The sequence below is a fragment of the Bos grunniens genome, chromosome 8, assembly GCF_055505025.1.
Source record: "Bos grunniens cultivar Pamir isolate PY7600 chromosome 8, Bosgru_T2T1.0, whole genome shotgun sequence".
In the NCBI taxonomy this organism is placed as follows: Eukaryota; Metazoa; Chordata; class Mammalia; order Artiodactyla; family Bovidae; genus Bos; species Bos grunniens.
The window spans coordinates 52,946,791-52,967,019 of NC_141172.1; the positions used below are offsets into that span (position 1 = coordinate 52,946,791).

Sequence of the window (20,229 nt, forward strand, 5' to 3'; positions counted from 1 at the left end):
TTGGTATTTGAGATTAACTGACAGACTGTTTCTCTCCTCAGTTAAGGTTGGTCATTTTTACTCTGTCAAATTTGGTCCAATTAACTGACATGGAAAAAGTGAGGTCGTTGATAGTAACAATGCTGGATTCCACTTGGGAATTTTCTAGGACTTAAAGAGGTATGTTTGGGACAACTAATCAAGGAAGGGATTTGATTTGGAACTTTCTGTTTAGAGTTGGAGGAGCCATTGGATCATCTGCTCTTCTCCTTACAGGGCATCTGAGCACAGCGGGGAGGGGACTTCTCAAGCTTAGGGGTGGGATTCTTGCCCCAGTGAGCCTGTGACTTTTAGGACCAGAATCCAGACCTCCTGGCTCACAGGCTCTGACTGCTGGAGATTCGGCCGAGCCTGACAGCACACACATCCCTGGGGACATTTCACAAAGGTTCCAGTTCGTCGAGTTGCTTTATTTTGAAACTTGGGGATGTTGGTTAAATCCAGATGAGGAGTGTGCCTCCAGAGGGGAGAAAGGTTAGAAGGGGCAGAAGTTTCTCTGAGGGTCTCTGGGAGTGTGCAGCCGGCAGCTGGAGAGTCTGCCCCCCAGTGGGGGCAGAGATGGACTTGAGGCAGATGTTCAGAAGGGATGGGCTTGTCCTCTCCTTGCTGTGGAATAATACAGCTAGAGATCCGTGTGGAATCAAGAGATGAGACGGCTGCCTTTCCGGGGGCTCAAGATGGCACTGCTGCCCCACAGTCTGTTTTGTGGTGCCCTCCTCCCCCTCTTTCACATCTCCTCCTCCTCGCTGTTTTATTTTGGTAGAAGAATTCATCAGTCAACAAGGTCCCTTCTCTTCCATCCACACCAGTTGTCTTGCTCTGTTTGGCTCAAGGAGGAAAGGGGTGGAAAGCAACACTTCACAGGCATTTCAGAATTGCTTTACATCTCCCTTCTATTGGCTTTGGACGTGTTTCTTATCACAAGCCTCACTTTCCTTATTTGTAAGATGGGCACAAACGTGTCTAGGCTCTTATGGACCTCAAATGAAATAAAATTCATAAATATGTGAGGTTAGATATACTAATTTATTTGTATATAGTGATTGCTCAAGGAAGAGTAATTCCATCATCTTCCTTGTGTCAGGAAGGCAAGAGAATTGCAAATGTGGCAGACTGTTTAGAGGCAAATGATAGTGAGGGTTCATGCTATAGTGGTCAGTAGGTGTTAGGCACCCCCCTCCCCTCAGCTGAATGGCATGTGAAGAGGTTATTATTCCTTCTTACAGATGTGAATACTGAGGCACAGAAAGGTTAAGTGATTTTCTGAAAGCCACACAGCTTGTAGCACAGAAGCTGAATTCAGATCTTAGAGACTCTAAAGCATGAGCTTCACTGCTCTGGGCGATGCACGCCCTGTGGCTGGGGATGATGATGCTCTCTGGGAAGGCAGGTGAGGTGTCAGAGTGAGCAGAGCAGCATTGCTGGGAAGAAAGGTGTGCTCCAGTCTTTGCACTGAGTCTGTGTGTCAGTCTGATTTGAATCCGTTATGTGAGCTGGGCTCAGCTGCCGGTGGCTGCCAGATGAAATACGAGGGCGTACGTGTGACTTTCAGGGGTCAGGGAAGGACCAGCCCCAGCAGTACCTGGAGTCAGAGCCTCTTACCCTTGTTGGGAAGCTTTTGAGGTCTCTTTCTCCTTTTTGTTTCCCAAGGCCTTTGTTCTGTACATTTAGTGCTTAAGTGGCAAAACTCATCTCTGCTCCCAGTCAGCTGCCTAACAGCTCATTAAATTCTCACTCGGGGGTGGGTGAAAGCCTGATAGCATGGATTCGATGGAAGGGAGGAACTTCCTCAGGCCAGCTCACACCGTGATGCTGATGAACAAACAAAGAGAAAACGAGAGTAGAGGGAATAAACTCTCCTATTCATGTAGTTGCAAGACTCCTTCCCCAGCCTCAGATGTAGAGGAGTCATGCTCTCTGGGCCAATCTCACTTTTGACTTCTATTTACCTCCTCAGACCCCAGGTTCTAGGGACTGACTCAGGCCAGTTGAGTGGGTTCTGCTTCCACATTGTGGACAGAAAGACACTGGGGCTGAGCATCTGAAGGGGGCTGCCAGTGGATCCAGGGTCTTATCTCTGATATTCTGTCCCTTCTGTGGAATTTTACTCTTGAAATCAGGCCCATCCTGATGGCTCTGTTTGCTCATGAAGGTGGCACGGTGCAGATTCCTGTTGAGATATCAGGGGTATCAGGCTGCAGCCTTCTTGAGCTGCTACGTACATGTGTATCAGAGCCAATGCTCTCCCGTGAGCCTCTCGGCCCTGGAATAGAGCCCTCAGCCCATTTGCCTTTCTTGTCTTCTTGGTGAGCCTTGACTCTTTCTGTGCCCTTCCAGGATCCATGTCTTCCCGGTTTAGAGAATTTCCAGTGAAGTTACATGTCAGAAGCAGGCAAGTCAGAGCTTCACAAAGAAAACGACATGGTCTCTACAGTGGACACCACTGTTGTGTACAAGGGAAGAGTTTCACTTCCTTACTATATCGAGGTCAGACTTGGCCTTGTGACTTGCTTTGGCCAAGTAAAAGTGAGTGGTAGTTCAATGTGTACCACTTTTAACAGCTCAGGTGAAGTTCTGCACACTTACATTTCTTTTGCCTTCTTAATCACAGAAGCCTGGATCAGATTGTCTGTCAGGCTCGACCCCTGAATCAGATCAGATCAGTCACTCAGTCGTGTCTGACTCTTTGCGACCCCATGAATCACAGCACATCAGGCCTCCCTGTCCATCACCAACTCCCGGAGTTTACTCAGACTCACGTCCATCGAGTCAGTGATGCCATCCAGCCATCTCATCCTCTGTCGTCCCCTTCTCCTCTTGCCCCCAATCCCTCCCAGCATCAGAGTCTTTTCCAATGAGTCAACTCTTCGCATGAGGTGGCCAAAGTACTGGAGTTTCAGCTTTAGCATCATTCCTTCCAAAGAAATCCCAGGGCTGATCTCCTTCAGAATGTACTGGTTGGATCTCCTTGCAGTCCAAGGGACTCTCAAGAGTCTTCTCCAACACCACAGTTCAAAAGCATCAATTCTTCGGCGCTCAGCCTTCTTCACAGTCCAACTCTCACATCCATACATGACCAAAGGAAAAACCATAGCCTTGACTAGACGAACTTTTGTTGGCAAAGTAATGTCTCTGCTTTTGAATATGCTATCTAGGTTGGTCATAACTTTCCTTCCAAGGAGTAAGCGTCTTTTAATTTCATGGCTGCAGTCACCATCTGTAGTGATTTTGGAGCCCAGAAAAATAAAGTCTGACACTGTTTCCACTGTTTCCCCATCTATTTCCCATGATGTGATGGGAGCGAATGCCATGATCTTCGTTTTCTGAATGTTGAGCTTTAAGCCAACTTTTTAACTCTCCACTTTCACTTTCATCAAGAGGCTTTTTAGTTCCTCTTCACTTTCTGCCATACCTACAAGAAAAAAAGCCGTCTAGCCAAGCCATGGTAGAGGTTCAGCACAGAATGAAAATCACCTTTGTTGCCGTTTTAAACCTTGGAGAAATTTTGGTTTCTTGTTGTTGCAGCATAGCCTTACTGGTCTTGATGGATTTGGTTCTTACGTGATTGTATGGGAGGCACTAGCCTTTTTGGGTCTTGTCACACCCTAATAAGCCATGCATATTTATTTATCTCACATTTGTGCTATTAGGAGAGGCTACTTAAGCATTCAGAGAAGGCCTGCCTGAGGGCAAGTTTCTGTGTCTACCCGGAAGCTTCTGTCCTTAAATAGTTTTGATACACTTCACCAGCCTTCTATTCCTGTGACCATCAGAGAAACTATATAATGTGTTTTGCGAGTTTGTAAAGAACTTCAAGAGAACATAGCTGTGCTAAATCCTTTTTTTTCTTTTTAAGATTTTTAGATGTGGACCGTTTTTAAAATCTTTATTGACTTTGTTACAATATTGCTTCTGTTTTATGTTTTGTTTTTTTTTTGGGCTTGAGGCATGTGGGATCTTTGCTCCTCGTCCAGGGATTGAACTCATGTCCCCTGCACTGGCAAGTGAAGACTTAACCACTGGATCACCAGAGCAGTCCCTATATGATATCTTACAATATACAGGTCATGAAAAATTGACCAAATAGGTTAATAAGCAATGATACAGCCTTAATATATTTATTATTAATATATTATTACATATTATTAATATATGTATTAAGATAAATATATTCATCCAGTGACTCTTTTGCTGTGTTGTGCATTTTTTCCTGTCGCTTTTTCTTATCAAAGGGAGAAACACTTGCATTTGTGAACTAGTTTAATCTGTTCAGCATTAAAACATGTTAGACCTCAGTCTGTTAGGATCCACTTTACAGAAAGGGGATTCTAAGCAGGGACTGGCCAGATCTGGTCTGCAGGCCAAATCTGGCTCATTAGCTTGCTTTTTATTTTAAAGTTTTATTTGGACACAGCCATGCCATTCATTTATGTATCACCAGTGGCTGCTTTTGTGCTGTAAGAGTGAAATTGAGTATTTGTGACACAGTATGGCCCACAAAGTATCAACTATTTACTATCTGATTCTTGAAGAAAAAGCTTGCTGACCCCTGATGGAGAGCAAAGAAGGGTTAAGTGACTTGCCTAAGGTCACAAAAATTCCTGAGTGGCAATGCTTTATCTTATAATTCTCCACTTTTGGGGAGTGGTTTGTTCATTTTTTTTCCCCACCATGACCTACTTTATTTCCAATATTGTATAGGAAATGGAGCCTCCTGCACTACTTTCCACTCCCACCCCCAATCCCAGTGGACAAGGAGAGTTTGAGAAAAACTTCTGCACCATAAAAATTCAGGTAAGCTCCAATATTGTTAAGGTGTGTGAAAGCTGGAAACTCCAGGGAAGGTGAGTAAATAATAATAATAATGATATAAGTGAAGAATATATATTACATCCCCTAGGTATCTAAGCCACAAATGATAACTTTTGAGAGTTTACAAAATAGGTTACTGTGGTTTTGTGATTTTGAATTGTGGGGTTTTAGTGTTATATCTTTTGCTCTGGGGCACAATTAACCCTATTTCATGAAAAAAAAAAAATCCTTGCTTTTTTGTAGAACTTCTCCTGTCCATTTCTCAAGAAGCTCAAGGTCATCAGAAAATTAGAGATTTTAGGTTTTACAAATACCTACAATGAAATCACATGTATTTACAATTGAAGGTTAAGACATCAAACCTCAGGAGGTAGCATGGATTTTGAAAGAGACATGTATGCCTCCCAGATCTGCTTGGATTGCTTTCCAGAAACATATTGAGGGACTTAATTCCAGTATATTTATAGGTTCTTGCACAGGCAGAGATTGCTTTATTTCATTGCATGAGTAACAAAGATCTTTTGTACGTTGCTTTACGCTTTGAACAACAAGAATTGCAGCAGATCTGAGATTTGTGGGCATCTACTCGATATAAACATGTACCGAAGATGGGGAAAAATAAGGACTAACTTTTATAGACCTCTCTCATTAAAACTCACCTTCAAAAAACACTCCTGCTCCTTCCTTATAATCAAATGACACCTCATAACCACCTAACCATTTTTAATATTCCCCAGACCCCACTGAGCTATACTGGAGCTCAGACACTGTCTAGCTAGTCAGGAGAAAGAGCCTACTGTCGTATTTAAAAGCGGTTATTGGGACAGGTTTTACAGGCAGTGGGCTAGGACAATTCAGAAACAATTGCTTATGTGATAGTTGGAGGATTTGTCCCTGTCAAACAGTTAATATTGCTTTAATACATGAAGTAGGCTGTATAAGACGGCAATAATGAAAAATGTCAGGGAAGACAATATCAATTGTTATTCAACATCCACATCAAAGATTACTTTTTTGTCAGTAGCTTTCAGAAAATGTATTTTCCATCAGATCTGATTGCGTTCGTCTTTGAAGTGCTCCATTCTCCCGGTAGATTTAATGTGACATCTAGGCACTTTTGAGTCCCTGGGCCTCTGAGGCGATTCAGAGAGGCACAACAAGCCATCACAGGTTTATCCTCAAAGGCCGACACTGTCTGTCTGATTTATTGTAACTTTAAGAATCATCTCCAGCAAAGCATGAGCCTTGCTACCCATCCACGGCGTCAGACTTTTATCAATTCATTTGTATGCAGTCGGTACCTCTTGGAACTGAGAGCCCTATAGCCACTCATGGAAAATGCATTACCTGCGACTAATCCTTTTTATCTTTAAAGTCTGTATTTTTTATGTATAAGTCATTTTGGGTTATCATAAAATATACATAATTCTCCCCCCCCTCCAAAAAAGAGACAAAATGGAAAGGGAATATATAATAAGTTATGAGCGTGTGGTGTTCTTATCAGCAAGGATTCTAAATAAACAGCTCTCTTTATGTAAACACCCAGGGATATAAAGCTGTGATTACTTTCAACGGGAAATAGGAATGCTTCCATTTTTTTCCCTTTTAGATTTCAAAGTGAAACAGTGAGATTAATCATTGAAAATACGCTTGTGCATGCTTTTATTTTCCAGTGTGTGTGTTCGCCTGCGGGGTGGTGGTGTGGGTGGGGCAAGTGGGGAGGAGCAGATGCTAATAGCCAATGTTCCATTTCATAGGTTTTCCCAACCGCTTCATTTCCCAAACATTTTCCAAGCCATTTGTGAATGGCCTTAATTAAGAGGACTGGAAACATGTCCCCTGGGAGGATTTAGGTTAGTCTCCTTTGCCAGCCCCAAACGAGTGAGGTTCCAGTGTCTGAACTTCTATGGGTATTGAAATCCTTGTCCTCGGTGTCATACCTGTGACTTCTTGTGTTCTGTGATTATTTCAGGTAATTAAATTCTGCTCATGTCTGAATCTTTACAAGTATGAGAACCTCTCTGCTACTTTAAATAACACATGTGTGCCCACAGGGTTCATGGTCTGGATCAGAGGTCAGCATCCCAAGGGCCAGATCTTGCTGTGGGTTGTTTTTGTAAATAAAGTTTTATTGGAACTACAGCTGGGTTCCCTTGTTTATGAATCATCTAAAGCTACTTTCCGGAGAAGGCAATGGCACCCCACTCCAGTACTCTTGCCTGGAAAATCCCATGGATGGAGGAGCCTGGTGGGCTACAGTCCATGGGGTTGCGAAGAGTCAGACACAACTGAGCGACTTCACTTTCACTTTTCACTTTCATGCATTGGAGAAGGAAATGGCAACCCACTCCAGTGTTCTTGCCTGGAGAATCCCAGGGATGGCGGAGTCTGGTGGGCTGCCGTCTATGGGGTTGCACAGAGTCGGACACGACTGATGCGACTTAGCAGCAAAGCTACTTTCATGCTGCATAGCAGAGTTGATGGTTCTGAAGGACTGTCTGGCCCATAAAGCCAAAAACATTTACTATCAGGCCCTTTTAGAAAACTGTATTGACTCCTGCCTGGTACCAGACCTGCGGTTTTAAGTGAATGAAGCCAGTCTGAGATCTGCTTGGCCCAGGAGAGGAGAGTCTTTGTAGAGACAGAGAAAATAGTCTTGAAGGAGAAGCTACACCTGTAGATCAACTGCTTCGGGGTGGGTTGGGACCAATGTTGAGGGTTGAAGGGGCACTATTACAATTTAGGTTTCTAAGAGACAATGGGATAAACATTTTCAGAATCTGCCTGGTCTGGAGGTACGCTATCTCTGTCTGGACTACTTCCTGTTTAAATCTTCTTGCTGTGATGGGACAATAGTCTACAGAACATCAGAAGGCCGTGTCCAATCCCAGAGAATTATTTGTCCTTTTATTTTTTTACAAACTGTGTCTAGCCACATTGCTTTCAGTCCTCGGCCTAAGGTGGGGTTTCTTTATGTGGTCAAGCAGTCATGGACCCCTGAGCTGACATGATTAAAAAAACAGAGAAGCAGACTGGGGAGAGAGTGCCCTCAACTCTAAGGTTTTCAGGAAGAGTGTTAAAAAGAGGCAGGTGGTCAGGGAATTCCCTGGAGGTCCAGCAGTTAGGACTGGGCGCTATCATTGCTCAGGGCAAGGTTTTAGTCCTTGGTTTCAGTCCTCACAAGCTGCTTAGTGCAACTACTCCCCACCTCGCAAAAGGGGCAGGTGATACCTGGGACAGGAATCCTGAGGAATCTTACTACCAATCTGAGGACTTATTTTTTCTTCTCTGATAGACACAGAAAGGAAAGAAATGTGGTCTTTAGATGAAGAGGAATTTTACCTAAAAGTTTGAGGTCATTACTTGTTCCCCTTTATCATTTCCACAGGCAGCTTATCTTTTGGGAAAGAGTCTTGGGGATCTTGTTGGAACTTGCTTAAAAACCAGAGGCTAAGTCTATTAGCTTCCTGTTTACCAGAAGAAAGGAAAATATCATTTTGGAGTAAGGTCAGATATTAGGATTTTATGAGGACTTCACATAACACTCCCAGGCAGTGCTTTGGTGATGAAGAAAAATCAGACTTAGTCTCATAGGTGTGGCTAACACATTCGCAATTGTGTAAACTCATGTCACATACAAAGTCTAAACTCTCCAGTATGATGTAACCCTGATGTATTCCATTCTCCTCTCCCTAGCTGCACCATGCTAGCTGACATTCTCAGACCTTGGCTTTTGTGTATGTAGTTTCTTTTACCTGTAATGTCCTGAATCCCCCGCCCTTCTCAGGCCTCGTTCACCTGGAAACTCCAACTCATCTTTCATGACCACATATGTCATCTCCTCTTCCATGAAGGCTTCCAGGGTCACCCCTGCTTACTCCCACAATCTCACTGCCATTGCCCAGAGCACTTGAATATGGCTCTATTATCCTCTTTCAAATCTTGTGGTAACTGTATATGACACCCTTGAGGGTGGAGACTGAGGCTTAATTGGCCTCTGTATCTCCAGCACTTTGGACAGTGATTTTTACAAGTAGGTGCTCAATAAATACTTGCTGGAAAAAAAGTGGGACTGAAATATTAGAGCAGAAAGAAACCATTGAGAACATCTACTCTAGGACTCAGAGGCATACATAATTTTGGAGACTGAGACATTAATAATTAGGAGTTTTTTTAAGTTGTGTACTTATTTGGACCCCTCCAGCCAGTGCTTCAACCAATGCATCTCATAGTCTCCAGGGCTGGGGCTGGCTTCTACAGATCTGGCTGCAAGAAATGAGAACAGGAGGGGAAAGCTCTGAAAGGGCTTATTTATTTGCCTTCACACCTTCTACTTACAGAAAGGAAAAGCTAAAGCAAAACCCCCAAAACACAAAGGACAACAATGTACTGGTGGTAAGGCTTTGTGCCTGACTCCAGCCCAACAGGAACTGAACTTCCCTACTTGATGGACAATTAACACAGCACCTCTGAGAGGTGAGGCTGTGAGGGGTCCAAACCTTGGCCACTCCCTTTCCTCCTTCTCAAATGATGGATAGGGCAAGGCTTTCCATGGGAAGAAGACACCAGGGCCTCCAGGCACTTGGTTCTCCCTTTCAAGAGAGTGCCTGCCTTTAGTTTATCATTTGGTCAGATAAGAGGATGGTAGAGACTCAGATCTGGGGCCAGGGGAAGGGAAAAGAATGCAGAGGCCTGGAAAAGGAGCAAAGGAGAAGGAGTGGCAGGCATAAATGGGGATGATATGCTGTGGGTGCTGTCATTTGCCCTGAGATTGATAAAAGACTGGGCGACTTCACTCTTTCTAATAAAAGAGAGAGACTTGTCTCTATCTAGAATGGTTGTATGGATATTTAAAGGAAGTGCTCCATCACTCCTTTTCCCCACCTCTCTCCTTCTCTCTTTCCATGTGTGCATAACATAGCTTTGTCTCTTTGGCAGGAAAAAGCCTCTGGACACAGGGTTCTCTAGTAGAACACATGTATCCCTGAGCTGGGTGTGCCCTTTCACTGTGGGGATCACATAATCCTTCAGTCTGAGAGTTGGGTGCTACTGGACTGAGACACAGGGAAAGAGCTGATGCTGAGGGTGGAAGTGCAGGAAGGCAAAGAATGGTCGTTCATGGTGAGGGAGATGGAGGAAGGCACTGCAGAGACACTGCGTCCTGGTCTCAGGGCACTGGGGCCCCACGGATCTGCAGCTGGTGCTCCTTTGCATAGGCTGTCCTTAAGGTTGCCCAACACCAGGCAGGGTTCAGACCTGTTCATGTGAGAGAAAGGGGGACATGGTGAGACACAAGGCTCAGTGCCCCACTTTCTCATCCCAGCTCTGTCCCAACTAGCTGCAGGGACCTAGGCAGGTGTCTTCACCTCGCTGGGCCTCAATTTCCTTATCTGCAGGAGGATAAAGTTGGGCTAGATGATTTCTGAAGTTTTTTCAGTTCTAATAAGGTTAAGACTCTATGACTTTGCAGAGGTTTTGTAGGAATTAGACCTAGTCATATTGATTATTTGGGGAAACTTTTGAGCAATACTTTGTATGGGCCTATGAAGTACATTCCATACTCCAGTTTTTGTGTCTGAATGGATGGGTGCCATTATTTATCTGAAAAAAGGCAATCAAACTCTTGAGCAAATTTCTGAAGAGCAGATTTTATTTTCCTCATTACAGCCCTTAAATGCTACACTTCTTACATCTGAGTGCTTATTACTAGAGATTAATTAGTCAGCATGAAGGTACTTCGGCAGCAGCCCCCTCAATTACTGAACTCTACTAGATAGGTGCTACATGCAGCCTCTTTGCAGTGATCCTGGGAGGCAACCCTCTGAGGAGGCTACAGGCAAGCCTGTTGACAGTTCTCTAGTCACCTTCTCCGAGGAGCAGCTGTTGAAGGCGGATGTCCTGAAGATAATTAAATGAAAAGCATAACTAACTCTAAAAATGGGGGTTGGCTGGTCAACAGTTTCGAGAAGCCAGACTGTTTCCCAGTGATTATGGGTGATGGTGGGGGAGGTGATTCACTTGGTCTTTCTCTAGCTTTGTTAGAGCCCTGTGGCTTAAACTTGGGTAATCTGATGCACTCCACTTCTCTCCGCTTCTATCCAGGCCCATCCGAAGATACTTTCAGTAGGGATCTTGTGAGATTTAATCAATTATTATTAAAGGGCTGAAAGATCCTTGGATGAAAGGCATGAAGATAAAAGCAAAGTCTGGCCCTATTATTATCACTTTCCTCTGCTCTTCATTCATCTGTTAGTGACATGGGAATACGCTCAAGTGTGCTTTGGTGCATTTTGTAAAATAGAGAAAACATAAGTAGGTAAATTATATTTTCCAAACAAAGTGCCCTTTCTTGTTTGTAACTCATATGCAGTAGATTGGCTGGCATTCCTGTCTCATTTATCTCTCTATGTTGGGTTGCCCTCTGTGTCTAATTTTCCCTTATTAATGAATCTCCCCTTTTGTTCCACACAAATCTAGGAGGGTGACATTTATACACGGTAATCATTTCCATGCATTACCAAAAGGATTATTTATTGGTGGTTATCCAGTGAAAGTAAGCACATCTGTCACCCAAATCTGACCTAGAATGGGCTGCTCTTTTCTTAGTGGAATATTAGAATCTGCCTGCAATGCAGGAGACACAGGGGATGTGAGTTCAATCCCTGGGTCAGGATGCTACATTCCATGCCAACATCCATTCTGAGGGTGGTAAATGTCAGTGTCAAGGATTAACTTGAGTTACATAGTGAGTGTAAGTTCACTGTATAGTTTTTGTAAAGGTCTGATGATAGAAACAGTGTCTTCACATAAATGAAATACTTTTCTATCTTTCTATCATGTGTCTATTAATATCTTTGATGTTATAGGTGAATGGTGACTCTGAAAAGGCCAGTCTCTATAGGTCCCCTCCATGTCGATTGCTTTCGAGTGATAAATAATATTGGCAGGATCACATTCCATTGAGATAAGTTTACACTTATTAGATTTGTCTTGATTTGGTATTACCTCATAATTTAGAGAAAAATACAGATTTCACACACCTACATTTTAAAACAAGTCATTTCTTTGGTTGCTTTGCGGACGAGATTGGGCTCATTCAGGGTGGTATGGCTGTAGACTTTGTTGCTTTTCAGATTAATTTTGTATTAGCTTTGAGAGAGAATGAATGATGATTTGACTATTTGCCAGTGATAACTGAAGCATATCCTGTGTACTCCAGTGCAGATAAAATGTTATAGGGATTTTTTTTTTTTGCTTTAATATAATAAGAGAAAAATTACCTTCTCCTTAAATAAGACTTAAGTGGATTGATGGATGTCTACCTAAATTATTTAAATTATCAAAAAAGATACCTGAATAAGTAAATGAGAATTCTCATTTAGAGACAGAGCAACTGTTTCAGGACTGAATTCAAGTTTGTTTAAAAGGAGGAACCTGGGCATGGAGTTAAACCTGAGCTGATATCTGTAGATCCTGTGCTGGTTGTTCACAAATGACATCTTTTCTGACTGGTTGCTGTATCTGCTTTGATTCATCAGTATCCATGCCGTGCTGCTGCTGCTGCTGCTGCTGCTAAGTCGCTTCAGTCGTGTCCGACTCTGTGCGACCCCATAGACAGCAGCCTACCAGGCTCCCCCGTCCCTGAGATTCTCCAGGCAAGAACACTGGAGTGTGTTGCCATTTCCTTCTCCAATGTATGAAAGTGAAAAGTGAAAGTGAATTTGCTCAGTCATGTCCGACTCTTAGTGACCCCATGGACTACAGCCCACCAGGCTCCTCCATCCATGGGATTTTCCAGGCAAGAGTACTGGAACAGGGTGCCATTGCCTTCTCCAATCCATGCCATACTGGCTGGTAAATATTGTGGCTATCAACCCTGGTTATACTGATCTAGGCTAAAATCCTTGCCTGGCCACCTAGTAGCTATGTAACCATGTATTTAAGTAGCTTCTCTGAGCCTTGTTTTACTCATCTGTGAAATGGGCATACTAGGAATGTTGGAAAATTGCAATTGGCTATTGTGTGTGAATATTTACTATCTTCTCTGATAAATAGTAGATGCTTAATGAATATTAGTCTCCATCTAGCATTCCGTCTGTTTTCCTTACTTTAACAATAATCCCTTATCCCAGTAATTAGAGAATCACAGAACCTCAGAGATTGGAGGGAATGCTGGGATCATTATGTCCAGTAGTCCTTTAAACTCAGGGATCTGTTTCATTGGTAAAAGTTTTGACTATAATTCAGACCATTATCTCTCTCTTCCTTCCCTGCCTGTGTGCATTTCTAGTTAAGATGTGTACTTGTTTTGTGTATACTTTGTCCAGTATTTATTTGGACATTCATTATTATTAATCCAGTCAGTCAACTTCCAAATCTGTGCCTTCATTAGACACAAGAAAAATGGACTGAGAGATGGTGGAAGGATCAGAGTGAATTCATTTCTGTTGCTGGAGGGAAACTTCCACATGGATTTTCTGTGGAAAGACGGTCTGTAGTAGTATTTCAAATGACAGTGTACAGTTTTAAAAATAATTCTTTTGGCTATACATCCTTATAAGAAGGACCCTTCTGTTCTATAGCTAATATTTATGATGTGGAAAGTGTTTCTTTTTTGAGTTTCAGCTACCAGATAATGTGACAACTCCTTGGCAACATATATTGCAAGACTAAAGTTACTCTTTTTCCATTCTTACCTAGCACCTCATGAAACAATGCTAAGAGTGAATCTAGGGACCTTAAGTTTATATAAACCCTACCATTTCAGTTTAATGAAACTTAATTTTAGCATTTGTCTTAGAGTAAGTAGTGTACAATTTTCATCATGAAGTCTGAAGCCATCAAAAATAGAGTTGACTATAGATCCAGTTTGTGGGATTAGATTTGTTTATGTAAACCCAAAATATGTCAGTATTTAGCGCTAGTGGTACTAAAGGTACGGGTTCAATGAAAATGTGTGATGAATACTGGGATTTTGGTAATTTCATTTGTGCCTGCATTTATTTATGTTCCAGTTTTGAAATATGATTCTGCCTAATGTAAGTCAAACTATGTTACACTTTGTTGCATCAGCGCACATCTCTCTACTGCGATAGTTCACTCCCCGCCTCTCCCTCACAGTCTGTACTGAGCCCACCTTACTCTCTAAAAACCCTGCAAGGACCAGCCTATTCTATCCCCAACCATTGCATGAGTATTGGCAGTAGTTGAGATTTTTTAAAAAATTTATTTTATTTTTTAACTTTACAATATTGTATTGGTTTTGCCATATATCAAAATGAATCTGCCACAGGTATACACGTATTCCCCCGAGATTTTTATATTGCTTATTTATTCCTGGTTATCCAAGTTAGTATATGTTTCTCATTTTCCTCCACAAAACAAAACAGAGCTAAGGACTATCTGAGGGGAGGAACTGTGTGGCCTATTCTCCATGTTTCCTATGCTGCCCAGCATGGGCATATTCAATAGCCTTTGTTTAGCACCATCTTGTCCACATCCTGGGTAGGAACTAAATAACCATGAAGGTATTTAGGGAATCCTCTGCATACTACTTTGCAGTCCACGTTTAGCTACTTTACTGATGGGATTTATTTATTTCACCTATTTATCTACCTTGCCTCATTTTGTCCAGGGCCTCAGGGTTTGTTCTCCACGTTGTGTGTCCTGTCTCTGCCTTGGGTCTTCTGTAACAGGGTGAATACCAGTGCTAAGAGTGAAAGCAGTGGCAGCGTTGTCAGAAATAAACAGGAAGTACCTCATCCTGATCCAGACACACATCACCAAACACAGACTTAGCAGAGAGCCAAGTTTCAAGTAAAGTCAGTAAACCACGGAAGGCGAGAGGCATCAGAAATAGACCCCAGATTGGCTTGGCGCCTGCCGCCTGGGACTGCCTCAGCTGTGAATGGAAAACTGTTGTAGATGAAAGCCGGGGAGTGTAGGCAGCGGATGTATTTCATCCTCACTGGCCTTTGCTGAATCCCAGTGAAACGGTCGACCTTCGAGGGGACTCTCGATGATTGTGCCTAAGTCTTTTCCACCTGTTGCCCCTATTTACACTTGTGCTTTATGGATTCCTTCGGGGAGAAGCGTTTTAAAGAAATACAAAAAGCTTTCCATCCCAGAGACCCCGCAAAGGTGTCAGCTTAAGCAGCTAACGTTCATACCTCTGTTTGTTATTTCCCTTCCAGGATGAAATAGTTGTTCTTCCCTGGAGTGTCTGGGTTTTGTGATCTGGGAGATTCTCGGATTTCAGTTTGAACTTTTAAAAAATAATTATTTGGGGATATTCTGTTTTATGTGTGGGAAGGCTGGGGAATCTGGAGTTACTTCTGTAGCTTCTTAAAAGCCTAGCTTTGCCGAAGAGCTGTTTTTTAAACTATCGTAAGTCAAATTTATCATGGGGATAATGTAATAAAGACAAATATTCAACCAATAATGAAAAGCTAAGTAAACGGGTATGTTTAAGCTCTATTATATGCAGGGGAGTACATTAAAGCAGATCTAAGAGACACTTTAATGGATTTAACATTAGCAATCAGACCTGGACTTGGTATAAATCAAACACCATCGCATTTCAGTCTAATGCACACCCACTCATTCATTAGCACCATTCAACGCAGATTATAAATATTAGCTGAGAAACCTTCAGGTCTTGAGATTCTTTCCACAGACACAGCAATAATTGAACAATAATGATGACAATTTTATTTTTATGAATCGCTATAGCTTGCTTTTATTGATTTGCTCTTGGGCCTGGAGAAAGCTTCCTCAGCTAGGATACAACAGGAAATGGTTATAGCATTATCAGATAGGCCATAAAGAGATAAATAAAATAAAAGGGGGTAGGAATGATGGCGAGACTCAGCAAGCTGCTGATAGAAGCAAGAATTACTCCCCTCCCTTCCAACAAAAGAGCAACTTAAATTACCTCCTTTCTCCCTCCTCACTCCTCATTCCCAAATTCAGTGCCAGGAAAATACTCCCTGGCTGTAAATGTGCATTAACTTGGGAGCTGAACATTTTGGGGGTCACTGGTATCAGCTAGAGGGAAACGAATAAGATGGGAATAAACGAGCCTGTTTAGGCATTGCATAGAAAGGAGGGTGAGACCCTGTGGGAATATGGCCTTTCACTGCCTCCTTTGATAATATACAGCTTCTTAATAACAAAGGCAACACAGCCTTCTGAAATATTCTATCCGTGCCTCTGAAAAGGAGCTGAAATCATACTGCTTGTGCCTTCTTCCAAGCACAAGATGTACTGGTGTTTTTAGCCAGCTCGCCTTGCCCTTTAGTTCATAGTAGTAATGAATTGAACTTCCTGGGGTATCAGTAAGAAGAAAACATGGATCTGGATCAGCACATGTGTTTCTATAGTTGCCTTGCTTTTTTCCCCCCTCTTCTCAGTGACAGATTCCAGAGGTTTTATCTCACACTCATGCCTTCCCCTTCCCTGTGACAAACTGGATTTCTGCTTCTGTTTATTCAGTGGATTGAGACCTCACCATGACTTTTAGTGAAAGGAACAGGAGCAAACACCTCTTCCAGAGTCTGAGTCCTCTGTGATCCCATGCGATAAAATATACTGCTGGCTCCAGCTGTGAAAGGGGCAGTGGCAAGAGAAATTCTGTTTTTGTGCGGTGACTCCCCCTTCCCACTGGCCTTTTCCTCCCTGGCCAAAACATTTCAGGTCAGCATATAGCAGAGGTGTGGACAAGCTGAAGTCTAAAAGAGCTTAAGCATTTGCTGGCACTATGAGTCATCGTGTCCCCATCTGTCTGTCACTCTTGATGGGAAGAACAGGATGCTGAGTGCCCCACACTTAGAGGAACAACTCAGACCGTAACGACAGCTGCTGCCACCCCCACTGTGGTTCATTTTCTGTGTCATCTCTTTGACCCCATCTTGAAGGCAAGCCTACCTGGGTAATTGAAATCTGCTCTTTCCCAGAAAATTCTTATTCACTTATTTTTAATGTTCATAGCAGCTTTACTTATCTTTGTAAAACCTGATAATAATTCAAATGCCCATCAACATGTGAAGGGACAACTGAAATTGTAACATTTCATACAATGGATACTATTTCACAGCCAAAGGAATAAGCTACAGATGCAAACAGCAAAGTAGGCATCTTCTGACTTTAAAGTTATATTAAACCATAGTTGCACGTTAATCCTTAATGAATCCATAGATGAAAAAATGCATTAAAGAATTCTGAGTTATTATTCACACACTGAGCTCTTAGGAAAGAACTAGAAAGACCTCTGATCTGGCAAAATTTTTAAAAGTGCATAAAAGTTCAGTACTATATTTTGTGGTTATTGAAGAAAAGGAAGGTGGAGGTCTTTTAGGCATTTATTTAGATGGAAGATCTTATGTCTCAAAAGGAAAAAATCTCATGCAGTAAACCAAATATACTGCAGCAGCTGCAGCTTGGGTCAACCCTGGCCACACTTTGTGGTGGTTCACCAAACTCTTTAATGCAAAGAAGTTCAGTGAGCTCATTGGTTTCTAAAAAGCATATAAAGGAATAATTATAGTCATGAGCAGTTCCAGGGGGGTGATCAAGAAAGCTGTGGTTGAGGCCTTGCCAATGGAAAGAACAGAAATCACTGAAATGAAGGATGCTGTCTGCCTCCCCTAAGTATGTTGACAAAAGCTTAAGAAGAGCCAGGCATCTGTTCTTTATTCATGAAAAATACTTACTGAGCATGTACTATTGCCTGGCGCTCTGCTAGGTACTGAACAAATGACAATGAGGCGGGCATGCTCACTGCCTTCAAGGAGCTTGCTCATCCTAAGGGTAGCCAATTATATACATTAATAAAGTAATTTCAGATAGTGACATTGGTAGAAAGCTATATGATAGAAATATGGGAGAGACTAAATAAGATAGATGGCTTTAGAGCAGGTGAAGGCCTTATCATTCCAAGTAAGAAATATGGATTTCTTCTAAGAGAGACAGAGTCAAGTTACACGTTCCTGTAATTTACTTTTGGTGAAAATCTCTGTGGCTTTTATGGGGGAAATCTGCCAACGTTTAAGAAGCCTTTGGAATGGCTTATTCCTGGTTAATGGGAGAATGAAAGATACTCCTTGATGCAAATGATTCTCTTGTCATTGAAGTTCAAGGAAGAAAACTGATCAACTTGGGGGCATAGATGATGTTTTCATTTCTGATTGTTGTGTCTTTGTGAGAAAAAGGAAGTCTTTGTGTTCTAGGAAGTGAAGGCTAGCTATAAAAATATGATTTAACAGCTCAATTCAATTATTTTTGTGTAGTTTTTGCAGCAAATTAAAAATTAAGCTCTAGGACAGAGTGTCAAGAATGTTTTTTATGTATTTAAGCATATGTTCTTGACCCTGGCAGGGTGGAGAGGGCAGCTGTGCAAGTTTGGCAGTCGCTAATTGCAGGATCTAATGAAGAATTTAATAATAAGTGTACGAATTATGCATAGTAGGGGTTTGGTACACATTTGCTAGATGGGTGAAATCTGGATACTTAACTGAGAACAGAAGGTTACTGCAAGGCAAAAAAGACTTGGGAATAGGTTCAGAGACGTCAAAAAAGGGCTGGTACAATCCCCAAGTGGGACAGATCCTAGTCAGATAATTATGGTCCCCTTTGATACACTTGGAAACATGTGTGTGTGTGCGTGTTTGTGTGTATTAATGATAGAAAAGTTCCAAGTATTCAGAAGACCTGGACAGAAAACATCAGGCATGCTGGCCTCCCCACAAAAGGAGCAAGCCTGGATTGGGGAAACTGTCAGCAGTAACTGATGCCTAAATTCTGGGTGGGTGTTATGTGATTTGACGGGACTTCACCCTGCCAGCTCACTGTCCTTGTCTGGTGGCATGGGAATCTCCTGATTATCCTCTCAATCTTCAGTCTACTTCAGGCTGTGGAAGTGGCAGTCAAGACCGGAGAATATAAGTGAGACAGGCACCACGAATGCCTTGGCCACCGAGTTACAGAATGAAAACATGTAGGGTGTTTTGACAGGAGTGGACAGTCAGTCTGGGGAAAATCTAGGAGTCATTTTTTTTTTTCCTTCTTCAGACCAAACCTAGTGGCAAAATCAGTTTGTTTTTCCAGTGGTAAGAGCTTCCAGTGACAGGGGATATTATAATTTTACTGTATTTCCCAAGCTTTCTTGGTTGAATGAGTGTATCTCATGTCACTGTAAGGTGGGGAACTGAAGGTTGCTTTCACGAATTGGGTAGTAGGGCTTTTGAAAACAAAATTGTCATGCAATCTTGTTTGCTTCAGGAAGTATATTTCCCCCCTTCCCTGTCATTCTATCTCATACTCTAAGGCTTGGAGGAACACCAGCAAGAACATCTGTTGCTCCAGGCCAGGTGTTTTTTGTGGAGGCCATCAGCTGGGGTGGCAGTAGTCAGGTGCCTTCAGATAGCTGTGGACAGAGGATTTCTAGGAGAAAGGTGGGATGGAAAAAGTTCAGACAGACTTGGTCCTCACTATTTGGGGCAGCAATTTTAGAAGACCATTCTGCATCACAGGGAGTGTCAGTGGGGGTGCAGCACTGAGTGTGAAGAGGGAACACAGAGAAACCAACACTGGGAGGATGAGGGAGGAAGCCAAAAAACATGCAGGGATTGCAGGGAAGTTCAGGCACACCAGCTTGGTACACACTCAGCTGGCCTGAGGTCCTGGAGCCCAAGAGGTCCATGGAGGCTTGATGTTATGGGAGGCTGCTGTGTGTTACACTGAGGCCTTAGGGGCACATCAGCTCAAAAAACCTATAAGAAACTCCGTTACAGTAGTTTTAGAGCTGATGGGAACTCAGTAAAAGGGAACCTCATTTAGCAGATGAGGAAACTAGAATTCAGAGGTTCAGTGATGAGCCCAGGACCATCCCTTCAAGCTCCCCATGCGTCATAAGATGCCCTAGTTCTAAGTGACAGTTGCCTGGTGAAAATCCTTACTGTTAATATATAGTAGCTTGGTCTTCCAGATGCTCATGAGTACACAGTCCAGAACCTTCTTCAAAAATATAATAATTACCTCATTGGAAAAGAAGATTAGAAATCAGACTGACATCAGTAGGCACCAAGACAACCCTCTTAGAAGGCAAAATTCTAAGGTATTAAATAATATCTCTATCCTATTATTGCCAGCAGTGTGTATTTATACTTTCTTTTCATTGTGTAATTGGTTTTTTTTTTAATAAAACAAAAATATCAGAATATCCCTGTACTGAATAGAAATATATGTCTTAAACTGGCCTAAACATTAAGAATATTAAAAAAAAATTTCCTAACAGGGAGGGCAAGCAACAGGCCTTCCATCATCAGGAGGCTTAACAAGGTCAGGGCCTCCTTAGTGGCAGGCTGCCTTCCTTATGGTTAC

General features: G+C 42.5%; 1 protein-coding gene across 37 annotated transcripts in view; it reads left to right on the top strand.

The window, feature by feature from the left end:
* Positions 1-20,229, top strand: part of LOC147367073 (GTP-binding nuclear protein Ran-like) — a 462,878-nt gene that overhangs the window by 69,954 nt on the left and 372,695 nt on the right. For 35 of the 37 annotated variants that reach the window (XR_015169780.1, XR_015169797.1, XR_015169796.1 and 32 more), the window contains one exon: positions 4,741-4,833. Coding sequence is in view for 15 of the 37 variants with exons in the window: in XM_086415636.1 (XP_086271762.1) it covers positions 4,741-4,833 (93 nt within the window). In the remaining 22 variants the exon portion in view is untranslated. Of the gene's footprint in view, positions 1-4,740; positions 4,834-12,389; positions 15,492-20,229 lie in introns of those variants that run through there. The other 2 variants (XR_015169794.1, XR_015169795.1) reach the window with 2 other exon arrangements.